The sequence below is a fragment of the Coptis chinensis genome, chromosome 4 (genome assembly GCF_015680905.1).
Source record: "Coptis chinensis isolate HL-2020 chromosome 4, ASM1568090v1, whole genome shotgun sequence".
NCBI classification, from domain to species: domain Eukaryota; kingdom Viridiplantae; phylum Streptophyta; class Magnoliopsida; order Ranunculales; family Ranunculaceae; genus Coptis; species Coptis chinensis.
In genome coordinates this window covers 27,906,432-27,921,327 of record NC_141459.1, presented here as the reverse complement: position 1 = coordinate 27,921,327, position 14,896 = coordinate 27,906,432, and the positions used below count along the sequence as shown (strand labels likewise).

General features: G+C 36.8%; 1 protein-coding gene and 2 long non-coding RNA genes across 3 annotated transcripts; all 3 read right to left on the bottom strand.

Moving 5' to 3' along the window:
- Window positions 1-4,611: 4,611 nt before the first annotated feature.
- LOC147503010 (uncharacterized) lies at window positions 4,612-6,763 on the bottom strand. The gene is made up of 2 exons (XR_015220099.1): window positions 6,582-6,763; window positions 4,612-4,964 (listed from the first exon to the last, which is right to left on the bottom strand). It is a non-coding gene; the product is annotated as an uncharacterized LOC147503010 (long non-coding RNA).
- A 4,049-nt stretch (window positions 6,764-10,812) lies between these two features.
- Window positions 10,813-11,336, bottom strand: LOC147503009 (uncharacterized). Its single transcript, XR_015220098.1, has 2 exons — window positions 11,221-11,336; window positions 10,813-11,096 (listed from the first exon to the last, which is right to left on the bottom strand). It is a non-coding gene; the product is annotated as an uncharacterized LOC147503009 (long non-coding RNA).
- Window positions 11,337-11,644: 308 nt separating this feature from the next.
- LOC147503008 (replication factor A protein 1-like) lies at window positions 11,645-14,112 on the bottom strand. Its single transcript, XM_086604682.1, has 9 exons — window positions 14,049-14,112; window positions 13,273-13,442; window positions 12,888-13,173; window positions 12,713-12,797; window positions 12,519-12,637; window positions 12,345-12,426; window positions 12,109-12,244; window positions 11,886-12,034; window positions 11,645-11,810 (listed from the first exon to the last, which is right to left on the bottom strand). The coding sequence occupies exons 1-9, from the start codon at window positions 14,110-14,112 to the stop codon at window positions 11,645-11,647; spliced, it is 1,257 nt and encodes a 418-aa protein (XP_086460808.1).
- Between the last annotated feature and the right edge of the window lie 784 nt (window positions 14,113-14,896).

Below are 14,896 nucleotides of genomic sequence, written 5' to 3'. Positions count from 1 at the left end.
CCCGATCCTACGGACATAGTCCATTCTTCTCAAAAAACAAAATTCGGAAAAACAAAATTTGAAATCAGAAAAACAAAAACATTTTAAATAGGGGTGGGATAAAAAATCGAATGTTTACCTTCTTCTCCAAAAAAATCAGTGCGGCTACACTCTCCGAAAACAATTAAGGTTTGTGTTTACATTCTCTCTTTTAATCTTATCTCCAAAAAATCAGTGTTTCACTCGAAAAGAATGTGCTAATTAACCATTGTTGTGTTGAATTAAGGTGTTCATCGACGAATCAATCTTCGTTTCAAGCTTGGTTTAAGTCGGAGCAACCTTTATTTTCACAGGTTTGTTTCTTCCATTCAAACAAGATTTTGTTGTTCATAAATTGGGATTTTGCTTCTTTTTTATGGAACTAATTGGCGTTGCTATGGGTTTGTTTGATATTTGTTTGCTTTATAAACATTTAAGTGGGATTGAATTATTAATTGAAGATATTTTGTTTGTTTACTTGATTGGATTTATAAGAGATGAATGATTCAAAATAAATAAATCATTAAATCAAGCAATGAAGTTATGAGCGGTGAACTCGTCGAGGAGTTTTGAACTCTTTCGAGTTAGGTGAACTCTTTCGAGTTTTAGAGTTTTGAACTTCTTTGTCGAGTTAGAGTTTTGAACTTTGTCGAGTTTTGAACTTTGTCAGAGTTTTGAACTCTTTCAGAGTTCAGAGTTTTGAACTCTGTTATAAGAGATGAATGATTCAAAATAAATAAATCATTAAATCAAGCAATGAAGTTATGAGCGGTGTGAAGTTTTGAATCGAGTTTTGAACTCTTTCGAGTTTGAGTTTTGAACTCTTCGAGTTTGAGTTTTGAACTCTGTTAGAGTTCAAAGTTTTGAAGTTTTCTGTCGAGTTGAGTTAACCGAATTGGCTCATTTGAAATGAAGTGAGTTAGGAGCTACCCTCGAAATATGTATATTTTTTCCTCTTTGCCTCCAGTATGTAATCCGCTTTGTGAGCTACAACAAGCTTTTAGATGCATCCGCATTGTGCGCTTAGGTTTTAAGTTGTTCTTGGATCTCTCGGTTTAGCGACTTTCTATATAAAATTAGAAAACTCAACTTTTTATTGGTTTGTTGGACAAGTGAAGTAGGGAAGAACTCACTTTTATGCTTGTGCATGGGCTTTCTTTTGTATTTAGTCGGATCAGGGACTTACGTCGAAATGTGTTTGAAGCTTGCGATGTTTTAGTTTTGAAAGACATTTGGTTCTCTTGCAGAAACCAGAGGCCTCTCTTTATCTCTTTCGTTCTGTTGCCATGAAGAGAGTGTGGAATACCCTCTTCTCTTTAGTTCACCTTAACAATCATTGTAAGAGACTGGAATTTGTACAAAGTACGACATATGACATCGATTGCATTGATTTTATCTTAAGTCTTCTAAGCCATATTTTCGCAGGCCTCCTCTAACACTAGGTTTAAAGCCCAAATGTTCACCAAACTCTGTGTCAAAATACTTTCATGAGTACTGACCCAGATTGGACTAGGGTAATAGACTTGACCCCCTGTTTGTAAAGGTTACTGCAGGGAAGATACTTTATGTGGTTGGTTTTCCCTTCTTTTGACTATGTACTTTTACTATAGGCTAATGGAAGCCTTTTACTGTGAAGTTTTACTTAGTACCTCGTACTTTACTTCTTTAAAGTCTATATGAAAAAAGGAGTTGTTGATACAAAATTGGGAAGTTGAAGTTAGAATATCTAATGTGAAGGCGTGAGGCTAATTCTTAAATACGTTTTTAGAGATGAAGTTGCAAAGGAAAAGGTGATTTGGATAGTTATACAATCAGGAGGTGTCCAAGAAGAGATATCTTCTTGACGAGGATGATGACAAAAATCAAATTTTGGATTTTTGCTAAGTAACATGGACACTTTGTATATGACATATGGCCACTTCCATAGTTATTTATCTGTAAAGAGACACTTTTTAAGGTCTTGAACCCAAGAGTTAGTTGTGTAACTAAAGAATAGAAATAGTTTTCTTTTTAATTAGTTGTGTCCTTGTGTCCTAGTTCAAATAGGTTGTAGTTTTCTTTTTATTGGTTTGTTAGACAAGTGTAGCTAAATGGATGTTTGTTTGTTTGGATTTTTGTTACTGTAGATGGAAAGAACTTTGTGCAATAGGTGTGGTGATAACACTCATTTATCAGAGAAATGTTGTTGGTTGTCTACGCCTTGTTGCATTCGAAAATGTCGTGGAAGTAGGATCCTGAAACAGTCGAGCCAAATCCAATCTCTTGGGAAAATTTTTTTAACCTGTCGCGCTTGCGGAGACTTCCAATGGTTGGAAGACGCGAGAGCATCGTCATTAGTACCTCTAGATAATCTAAGATGCAGACAGTTGAATTGCGCGGGGTTCAGAAAGGTTAACACAACAATGAAGAAAACGGAAAATGAAGGCAGAAAATTCTTGAATTGCACCGAGTGTGGGAAGGATTTTGAATGGTTGGATACGTTGTTAGCTTGGTTAAGGAGCAACATTGAGTTGGCAGCGAGTTCAAGCTCTTCCACAGTCACCTCTTCCTCGTCTTCAAAAAAAGATAAAAAAGTCAAAATTACACTTGAAATTGACAACGATGGTTTGTCGAAAGAATTCGAGTTTCATTGTAAAATTAGATGAGTGCGTGGTTGATTTCAAGTTCTTTGTATTGCGTTTTTTTGTGAACTTGTGGTGAATGTAATTATGCTGGTTAATTCATTTTGTGAACTTCTTTGGTTAATCCATTTTGCTTATCTTGGTAACAACTTGTGGTGAACTTGTGGTTATGACTCTCGATGTAACTATGACTCACGGTTATGAACTTGTGGTGAACTTGTGCTTATCTACTTGTAACTATGACTCGATTTATTTGCAGGTTAAGTGAATATATCTGAGAAGGTTTTTTTGGAGGTTGAGAGTTTTGACACAATCGACAATGTTAAAGAGAAAAATCAGGGACAATGAGGGAATTCCACCGGACCAGCCAGACGCTCATTTTTATTTCTGATGTGGATGTAGAGTTAGAGGACAGAGACGACAATGATGAGGAGAACGAAGACGAGGATGGGGAGGAGAACGAAGACGAGGGCACAAATGATAACATTTCCCTTTATCCAGTTTTATCCTGCTCGTATGGAACCTAGCAAGGAGCGGTGGTGGTTGTTTGAGGACATTTAATATATCGCGCCATTCATGTCACCAACTTTATTTGGTGGGGCTGTCAAAGTTCTGGAATTGTGAAGAAGTTTTAGTGATTTGAGTTTTATTTTGGGTTTTAGTTATTTGGGTGAATTGTCAGAGTTTTAGTTATTTGGGTGAATTGTCAGAGTTTTAGTTATCATAGTTTTAGTAAACTATTTATTCATTTTGGAACCAATCAGAAGTTTAGTAAATTATATGAACTTGATTATATGTCAGAACTTGATTACCTTTCAGAAGTTTTACATGTCAGAAGTTTTAGTAAATTATATGAACTTGAGTTTTAGTATAACAGTTGATTTAAACGTAATTATGCATGTAGTAATTATTGATGTGTACAGTGATTGGACTGGACTGAGAGACAAAATTCGAGGCTAAAACGACCTGGCTAGGTAGTTTTGTATTGCACACCAAATTGGCCACACCAAACTAGGTGTGGCCATGCCGTTTGGGATTTGAACTTGGATAAAAATGGTGTCTTTTTTGCCTCTTGAACGGTGTGACCACACCGTTTTTTTTTGCCTCTTGTCCCAAACGGTGTGACCACACCGTTTGGACTTAGTCCCAAACGGCATGGCCACACCGTTTGGGATTTGAACTGGGTTAAAAATGGTGTTGTCTGTTTTATTTGAGTCTTGAACGGTGTGGCCAAACGGTGTGGCCACACCGTTTGGGATTTGAACTGGGTTAAAAATGGTATCGTCTGTTTTATTTGAGTCTTGAACAGTGTGGCCACACCATTTGGGATTTGAAATGGGTTAAAAATGGTGTTGTCTATTTTATTTGACTCTTGAACGTTTGTGTGTCCACACCGTTTGGGATTTCCAAAACGGTGTGGGTTGGGAAAATGGTTGTTGTGTTGTCTATTTTTTTACTCTTGAGCGTGTGCCACACCGTTTGGCCTTAGTCCGGTGCATGGCCACACCGCTCAAGAGGCAAAAACAGATGTTTTGTGTTTTGGCAAAAACATTGCGCGCTCGCATTAGATTTGTGTGTAAATTGTTATTGATTGGATAATGGTAGACCTTTTGTGAAAACCATGGGGTTATAGTCTGGCCACTTTTCTAGCAAACGCAATGAAGCAGGATATTGTCGTGGGCTAAGCAATAAATTCAAATGAAGCAATGCGCGTTTATCTGAGGAGACCAACAAAATGAAACGAAAAAAATTATTAGATCAGGCTCGGGTCAAGTTTCAAGCCCCTTTGCAAGTCCATATACTTTCGTGTTATGATGAATCCATAGACTCATAGAGGCAATAATACACAACACAACATTTTGCATAGAACACAAACAAAAAAATAAAAGTGTAATCAATCAGGTCAGGCAAAAGAACAGTGTTTGTTTGTGTAATCAATCCTGACCACTGAATAATAACCAGACACCCTCTGAAAGTACTAATAAGTTTTCAAAATCTATGTTATCAAAATCTAAAATGTGAACAGATAAGTTACTCAAGCTTCAGGAACTGTAGTAACATGTTTCAGGAACAGAATTTCAGGGTTAACATGTTTGTTACACATGCTCAAATACTTTGACATCCCAACAAATGACACTACAGTTCTCCAGTACTTAAAAGTCTGCAATCTCTCCAGTAAGTGGACATAACTTTCAGCAAATAAGCGGATATATAATAGACCACTGCTTTACTGCCTAAAGAGAGGGCACTCTGAAGTCTGAACCCATTTCCTCACTTTCTTAACTTCAACTTCTTCAACATTCTTTGCAGAACCATTATCGCAACCTGCACCAAGAGGAACACTACAAGTCTTATAAGGATGAACATTGTAAGCAACAACGTATTACAAATGTTTCAGATAAAGCCAAATATAATTAACTATGCAATAGACCTTTTGCAATCATTAAGTGTAATATCTATTCTATTAAGGTCTCCAGTCCAAAGATTCAGTTACAGAATGTCAAGAAGAGCAAGCAAACAAGCTTCTATTAACAGCCTATAAGATAAGTTCGTAATGATCAAGGCAAATTGGACAAATGTCCCTGGTGAGTGGTGATGATAGCCCTTGTGAAGATAATACATTCTGTTATGAGAATGTATCTAAACACAACAAAAAGATTTTGGTATTCATAAGAATGGCTTTCTAAATTCAGCTCCAAACCAGCTTGATCTCACAATCATGAAACTCGTAAAGGAATAGTTATACGGATTTTAAATTTGCAGAAACATCATTGTCTTCATATATCTAGCAGACATTAATCAGCTAAAGGAATAGTCCAAATAGAGTGTACCCTAGAGCAGCAATTAAGTTACTCAAGCTTCAGGAACTATAGTAAATACCTATCAACTACAAGTCCATGTGCACTAATTCCTCATTCAATGTACTCTAACACAACAGTCCAAATCCTCAAGGTTCAAAAACTCTACAAACAACATAGCAGCTAAAAATCGCGAGTTTGTTTTACTCCTAATCTGTTATACACTAGCACAATCCTTAAAGCTTTCCAGTTTCAAAGTCAACATGTGTGTGTGCTTCATTCCTGCAAAACTAACCTCTCCACTTGCTTCCTCATGTTCACCATTTCCATTTCCAACACTCGTCCCAACACAAGATAAAAGGAGGTAAACTAACCAAACTCAACATACCTAAATCCTATGCTAACCACTAAACCCTAAACTAACCAAACTCAACATACCTAAATCATATGCTCATTCACGATATCGTCTGCCAATGAACTTGCACCGGGTCAAATTGTATGCCTCCATGAACTCGTTCTGTGCATCGTCTGGAATCGCAGTCCCACCCAATTGCAGGCCTTGATTGAGCAAGCGAGAAATTTCACCGAACTCTGAAAGAGTTCAAAACTGTGAACTCTGACAGAGTTCAAAACTCTGAAAGAGTTCAAAACTCTGAACTCTGACAGAGTTCAAAACTCTGAACTCTGAAAGAGTTCACCGAACTCTGAAAGAGTTCACGAGAGTTCAAAACTCTAAACTCGAAAAGAGTTCAAAACTCTGACAGAGTTCACCGAACTCTGACAGAGTTCAAAACTCAAAACTCTGACAGAGTTCACCAAACTCTGACAGAGTTCAAAACTTTGAAAGAGTTCAAAACTTTGAAAGAGTTCAAAACTATGATAGAGTTCAAAACTCTGACAGAGTTCACCGTTCATAACTTCATTGCTTGATTTAATGATTTATTTATTTTGAATCATTCATCTCTTATAAATCCAATCAAGTAAACAAACAAAATATCTTCAATTAATAATTCAATCCCACTTAAATGTTTATAAAGCAAACAAATATCAAACAAACCCATAGCAACGCCAATTAGTTCCATAAAAAAGAAGCAAAATCCCAATTTATGAACAACAAAATCTTGTTTGAATGGAAGAAACAAACCTGTGAAAATAAAGGTTGCTCCGACTTAAACCAAGCTTGAAACGAAGATTGATTCGTCAATGAACACCTTAATTCAACACAACAATGGTTAATTAGCACATTGTTTTCGAGTGAAACACTGATTTTTTGGAGATAAGATTAAAAGAGAGAAGGTAAACACAAACCTTAATTGTTTTCGGAGAGTGTAGCCGCACTGATTTTTTTGGAGAAGAAGGTAAACATTCGATTTTTTATCCCACCCCTATTTCGTGTTTTTTGTTTTTCTGATTTCTGAAATTTTGTTTTTTTGGAATTTCGTTTTTTGGAGAAGAATGGACTATGTCCGTAGGATCAGTTCTGTTGATGCACGAGATCGGTGGTCTGGATTCATCTTTGGTCCACAATGTGGCTACAAGCATGTGTGGTCAGATCCCACCCCATATATATATATATATACTAGTGAGTGCCCGTGCCTTCGGCACAGAGTGTATAAATTAAATTAATATTATTAAGTGTATTAACCATCCATACTTTTTGTAGTTTTTGTTACCTTATTATATAGTTGCAAATGTTTTTTTTAGTTTGTTTAGTTGTGATTAGTTATAGGTTTTTTTTATATATATTATATATATATATATATATATATATATATATATATATATATATATATATATATATATATATATATATTAACAATGCATCGCCTGGTTTGAATATGGTCGATATTCAGTAGATGCACAAAGTCGATTTTATATAATATAAACTAACGCATATATTATTTGTAGTTTGATCTTTTTTTTGAAATGTAGGCAACATGGAAAGTGTAATCAGCCCAAAAAAATACTTAATTGGGGATGCAGTTTGGGGTAACTTTATTTACTAAATATTTTGCCAAGGCATTGAAAGCATTTAGGAGTAGATAAATAATGTATAAATTTGACTATAAGGGGAAATAATGGTAATAAGAAAACTTGACAGTTTCAATTTGTTTGTTGAAGGTAAGATAGTGGCAAGTGATGATTGAGTTTAACTCGTGATGTGTTACAAATTAATTAATGTCATCCATGGAATTTGAGTCATGTTCTATATCGTTATTTTTTGCAATTGGCTTCTCCCCAACCGAGATCTTTATTTTCATGTGCGACTTGTAGATGTAGTCGAAAACATATTTCACTGCTTTTAGATTTGTAATAATTGAGGTGTTATGGGCCTTATAAATGGTGAATTTGTCTTCAGAGGATGTTGATGATGGCTTGCATGTATTTGGAGCTATGATTGGCAGATTATCCATTCCTGAAAAAGAAAAATATTAATTCAATCAAAATATTTGAGAGGAATGAGGTAGGAATAATTCCATCGGAAAAAAGTATAGATTAGTAGCAGTTGTAATAATGATAGTTTATTATGATTAATCGGGTTAATAATAGAAGAAAAAAATAAAAATAAAAAATAAAACTATTTAGAAAGAAATATTTTAAAATACATACAAACATACCACAATGAAGAGGGGAAAGAAAAGGGAAACTTTTTAACAAATTTTGTTGTTCATCTGGTTGAAAATGATTTATATAGAGTCAGAGCTTAACGTGGAACCGAAAAGTGAAACTTAATGTTAATTAAGTTATAATTGACTTAATTACTAACGTGTTTTAGTTATGGGTATTAATGTGCTTTGAAGTCACATTTTTTTTTGGCGTAAATCCCTCATTTAGTTCATAGCATAATTGAAGCATTAAATAACAGGTCATTCAGTTTGCTATATGTTGCAGTTTATAAACGTGATCTATTTGAACACGTGGCAGTGCCGTTCGGCAGGGTGTGTTTTTTTGCCGAATTTTCTTATTTTTTCAGTGTTGAAACGGTTGTGGTCTCAAACGATTGCTTCCAGTTGTACCCATTTTGGTTATCAAAGCTGCTGAAGGCTCTATCGCAGATAATTTTGGGGTTGATGCTATATAGAGGCTGCTGAGTGTGGGCATACTCAATATTGTTATATGTGGGTTCTTATGGAAATGGAGTTCTTGGCTGGGGAATTGTAGGCTTCAGCGACTGCCTTGACATGATGTCGGGCATGATTATAAACACCTTGTATTGCAGCATGCTCAAATTTGGTCCTATTTCGGGTAATACATATTCCCAAACAACAATTCAAGGTTACCTAGTTAATGTGATGTAGAGATAATTAACCAAATTAGTTTTTTTGATCAAGTTAGGTTGCGTGTAAATCTAAGTGCCTAGCTAACCCTCACACAGTAGTTCAACAGTGAAAGTCTTTGACTCCTATTCTAAATGGGTAGAAATAAGGTGAAAGAAGTGATACTCATCCAGCACATGGTGGAGCCGATTCCTACTTTAACCAGGCGAATTCATCTTATTGATAATATTCTTAAAAACAATACAATAATATTTGCAAGACATAAGCAGACATATGTAAGCATGTCATGAACACAAACAGGCTTTTTGAAAGGCGAGCCTCCTTAGATATTGCAAGAGTATTAGAGTCAGGCACCATGAGCTAGCAACTGAGTGCGTTTCAAATGGGTAGCACTAAAGTAAGCTTCAAAAGGAGCACACAAAAGAGACTAAACTACAACAAACATAGCACCTGAACAATATATATGGGCATTTTAAGTAACGACTGGGATGCGCCCTGGCGGGGAAAGTAACTGTCCAAAGACACAGTTTGATATTCCACACCATACGAACACTTCCAGACCAAATGCTGCTACAGGCCATTAGAAATCGCTCAAAGTTTCACCCTTTGATACAAATTAATTGGTATAAATACTGAATAACATGTCTAAGATGAACCAACACACATAAAAATCCATTATTTTACACAAAACTCTCATCTTCCAAACATTTATTCCCTGTTACATAGCATAACATCTCAAACATCAACCTGGGTTTAAGCATGATGAACATAGTTACATAACGATGGTTGGCATCCTAGGACGTGCCAGACAGTTCAATGCCATAAACAGGTTACTTGATGAAATGGTTGAGGATGGTTCCGTCCCTAATGTGGTAACTTATAATCGTCTTATTCACAGCTATGGTCGTGCAAATTACCTGGATGAAAATGCATGAAGAGCAATCATGATGTTATATGGACTGCAGAAAGGCATGCACAGGATGGGTGGTAACTAGCGCCATGAGCTCAAAGATGACCCATATCATTAAAGTAATCGCGGTATCCGACATGCCAGCTAAGGAGTAGAGTATAAGTCTGAAGAGAAGGGTTAAGACCCAGTCTAGGGAGAGCAAGAGAGAAGTTTAGGGTTTAGGGTTTAGGGAGGATAGGGAGAGCAAGAGAGGGCTTGTTGATGCTGTTATTGATTTCCTTAACAAATCAAGTCTCAAGGAGGAAGCCCGCTCAGTATGGGAGGTTGCTGCACAGAAGAATGTCTACCCAGATGCAGTGAGGGAGAAGAGCTCTTGCTACTGGCTTATAAATCTTCATGTCATGTCTGATGGGACATCAATAATAGCTTTATCAAGGACACTTGCTTGGTTTCGCCTTGATTGCTTATATCCGGATTGACCTATGTGTATTGATATAGTGACTGGATGGGGACGACGCAGTAGGGTGACTGGATCATCACTAATGTGCATTTTCAAAATATTACAAAACAAACCAAATGTACTCAGATACACAAATGGAGAACCAAATTAAAGTAGAAAGAAAAAAAGGAATAAGAAATTCTCAAACTGTAAAAGAAAACTCGGTATATATTTAAAAAGACAGAAATTCACTAACCTTATCGACTGCATGAATTTACATAACCTACAGTTGGGCCTATTTCGGGTATCACATATTCCCAAACAACAATTCAAAGCTTCGCAAGGCAGGCAACAACTGTCACCATACCCGGGCAAAGGAAGGCTGGTGAATAGTGCTCTGAAGAGATCTAATTCTGGACAACTCCGATAACTGCACTGTGGGGGTGTCAACCCTTTTAGCATAAGTAGGTTCTCACGTTAGGGACAGCTTGAATGCATAATTTAACGTTAATAGATTTTTGGAGTAAGAGAAACAGGAGAATTGAGCTGTTAATGCTTGTAGAATATATACTAAAAGACAGATGGACTAACCATAATGGCTTGCTGAAAAGAAGTTTAAACGTGTTGAAAGGCATTACCTTTTTGCTTTAGCGGTTAAACCATATTGTAGGGGGGGCTTAATTCTGGGAGGAGAAATTAGCTCATGGTATGCAAGCGAAACAATATAGTGTGAAAAGAGGGGGAATAATAGCACCAAGAAGAATTAATTATAAAAAATCAAACCCAAGCATACATCAAATTAAATAAGAGATTGCGTCTTAAAAACACAACACAAATTAAGAACACATCCTGGCTTAAAGTAGAAGAAATCTTGTGACAATACATAGTGTCTAACAATGTCACACAGAGGCAAACTAAAAACGCAGCAGATCTGAAAAGTGGACTGCTGAAGGAAGAGAAGTTTGTGAGTACAAAATCTTAGAGAAGGAAGAAAATGGTCACATGATTCGATAGATGCCTTGCACACATGTCCTGCATTGGGGAGAAGAAAATAATTAGGTATACCGATTGGTTTTTATTTTCATGACAAACAAACCAATAGAGTAGTTCAAGTGAGTATAAGTGAAATGGAGAAAATGGTTGAATAAGCGTTTACCCACTACATTATCTTTGTTTTTTTTGCTCGGGGGAGTTCAAATTCCATAGCCTGGCTTGACACCTCAACTCCAATAAGCCCATCATCTAAATCAGTGCTTCGATTTGTTTTATCCTGCATTGAACCAGATTTAGTTTAATGAAGGTGAATTAATATGAAATTTAGTAAAGGGAACAGAGGATCACCTTTTCAATGGTTTCTTTTTTTATCGTGTCATCATCAACAAAGTAGTTGGGAAAAATTTTGTAGATAACAAAAGATTGGTTTTCCTTATTTTGGCTGTAGTAATTTATTTTAACTTGGAAAATGAATTCTTTTCCAAAGAACTTGTTCCAATGCAATCCGAGCGACTGCGGGCCCATTCTCTCCGTAGCGGTGAGAAGATAATTCAAATTGGCTAGACCTAGGTTATTTTTTTTTTCAACTAAAAAACAAACACCGAGGTGACATGTAAAATTGCAGGGGCTTGCCTTTTGTAGGAGTCAACCAATTCCGTAACGGCTTTTTGAATAAGATATTCAGCTTCTCTATCAAATGCAACAAATAGAGTAACCCCAGACGGATCTTCTACATCCATGCGTAGCATGTACCTGTCCATTTGAAATAAAGTTTCAAAGATAGTTAAGCTAACAAAGAATTGGTTGGATAAGGAATTTATAAGTCACCTCTCACTTCGGCTGCCAACTTCAACCCCACAGTCCGGGCACACTCTGTCTACAACTTTTTTGTTACACTTGTTGTTGCTGCATGAATTATAGTACCAATTTGTGTTGAAGATATATCCGATGGTTGCTCTGCAAGTATATGTTTCTCCCTGTTTTAAGACAATCATTTCCATCAATGAATTACGCAACGAAACATAAGAAACCTAAAAGGAGAGAACGTTACCTTGTAGGATTCATCTAGACCCATTTCTTTTAATTTGTCTATCAAAACCCTACGGTTTCTAAGCAGTTCTTCCTCATAAAGGCCCAATGTTGTAGATGGATCAAGGTGGTCTATCTGCATGTGGGTACCCTCCAAACTATAATGAAAAGGAATGTGACAAAGGACATGAGTAAGAGGCAACATGATCAAATTGTATGATAGAAGAATGAATTGGTGCGCGAGCAGGATAGATAAACCTGTTTCTGTAGGCAGTAACATCGGCAACATCCAAATTGAGGTAGACCTTTGTTGCACTGAGTGATGAAAGACAAATTTTACCTAACAATATGGACACGTCAAACACTTGTAGCTTTTTTTTGTGAGCACTGCAAAACGAATTCCAATAGTGTGAATCCAAAAAATTTATTAACCTTGAATTTCTTTTGCGTTGAGTGAAGTTGCAATGACAATAACACTTTGTTGTGAGAAAATGTCTTCCGGAAACTGGGCGGTCAACTGACCCCATAATGTAATAGTCAATTCCATTTCACTAATAATAGGATCACCTGTGTTAGAAGGGAAAATTCATACTGGGGTCATTTAAGATGTAAGGACGGCAAGTCACCTCTTGTCCATGATAACAATCTCCTGGAAAACTGTCCCAAATTTGGGTGTAATGTTGCCGACGCTCTTCAGTAGGCCAATCACGTCTACAATCGTTAGTAACATAAATGTTAGGAGAAAGCCAACCAACAAAGTGCTGAGTTAACAAAGGTAAGTGGTCATTGAAAGAATATTACCTATTAGGTGAGTTTTGTCACCAACTTGTCTTGAAACAGTGTCAAACTGGGAGAAGGCGAATTTGTGCCTTGCAATGTCAATACCTTCTTCATTAATTGGCGCGATCAATGTGCCAGTTTTGAAAAAGATCTTGTGATCATGCTCAACCGGCCTATAACTTTTCACAAACCAAACGTCGAATTTCTCTAATGTGTAGATATTACCTTCCTTTAACACATTCCCTTGAAGGATATCTCCAAAACCCGTAAAATATTTCTTTAGTAGGACAACATGAATATGAGTACCCTGTATATATGCTTGAAAATAGCCAAGTCAGTGAATAAATTAGTTTTGGCCAGGATTTTTTCTAGTTTTCGCATAGACGGCACATTGTATTGTAATTACTTTTGCATCCAAAAGAAGAAACTCCAAGCTAAGCACTTCCCTAGTGTACTTATTACTCAAATTGACTGATTCCCAGAGTCTTGTGATGCGGCCTAAAACTTTATGGCGGTCAGATCCATTGCGGATTTTATCAAAATCTTGATAATTCTGCGTCGACATCTGACTGGTAGCTGCAAAGTTTAATGAAAGGGGCAAAATTAACAGTAGACAGTCCCTGGTAAACAAATAATTTTTAGAAATGGAGGAGAGAAAGGGATTACCGACATCGATTCTCGTATAATAGAAAGTTTCTTGGTGTGAAGAAGTTGAACATATGTTGACGAAGGAAAAACCGCCTGAATTTATAGAGGTTAGAAAGATACATGAAGAGAGGGAAGGAGAATAGGCCCATCTGTTACATGGCAACTAAACGTGGAATATGAAGATAACAGTTGAAGAAGACGAAGGGTTGAAGGTCTGATTGAATTTTGGGTGAGGTAGGATAGGAAGAAATGCGTACGGTTTGCTGGTCTTTATGCGCTTGCAATTTATAGTTTGTTCACATGTTAATACCATTCAACTTTAATAGAAATAAAAAGGTTCCCACTCCCACACCAACTCCCACTCCTGAATATTGCTTTTCCCGCTTGTCAAAGTCAGGGGCTTCCCTATAACATGGGTTACTAAATATAAGGAGAAAGAACTCAAGCACTAAGGGGATGCAGCAGTGCTGCTCCACATGCTCGAAAGGTCGCCCAACTTCATTGTATGGTTGCTCAACAGTTATGCATATATACCTGGAATCATTTTTTTGAAAAAGCCTGCATTAAGGTCTCTCACAGAAAGCTGCTGCAATACCATATTTTGCTTTCGAATCCGCTTAAGGCTCCATGAAAGATAATCTTGGGGCAACAGCCATATATAGTTTGCTGAGGGTGAGCACACACAATGTCACTATCGAGTGTTGTTATGGAAGGGGACGTCTTGGCTTGGGAAGCATAGGCTCCAGTGACTGTCTTGACATGATGTCGGGCATGATTGCAAACACTCTAAAGTGTAGCATTCACAAAGTTGGGCCTATTTCTGGTATTCCATATTCCCAAACTACAATTCAAGGTTCCCTGGTTAATGTGATGTAAAGCTAAGTAACCAATTTAGTTTCCTTAGTCAAGTTAGGATGCATGTAAATCTCAGCGTCAGTCTTACCTTCAGACAGTAGTGCACACTAAAAGCCCTTGCCACCCATTCTAAACGGGTGCAACTAAGGTCTACGAAGAGGTACTCAGCGAGGACATGGTGTAGTTGATGCCTGCTTTAACCAAGCGAACTCATTTAATTTATAATCATTAGTAAAAACAATACTATAATATTTGCAGCACATTAGCAGACATATATTAGTATGCCATGAACACAAACATGCTTTTTAAAAGGTGAGATATCCTTCCACATTGCAAGAGTATTACCATCAGGCACCATAAGTTAGCAACTAAGCTTGTTTAGAATGTCGGGTACTCAAGTAAGCTTCGGAAGGAGCAAAACAATGAGACTAAATAAATGCCAGACCTAGAATGTGAACAATATTTTTTTGCATTTAAAATAACAAACTGGCTGCGCCTTTGTGGTGGTGGGGAAAGAAATGGTCGAA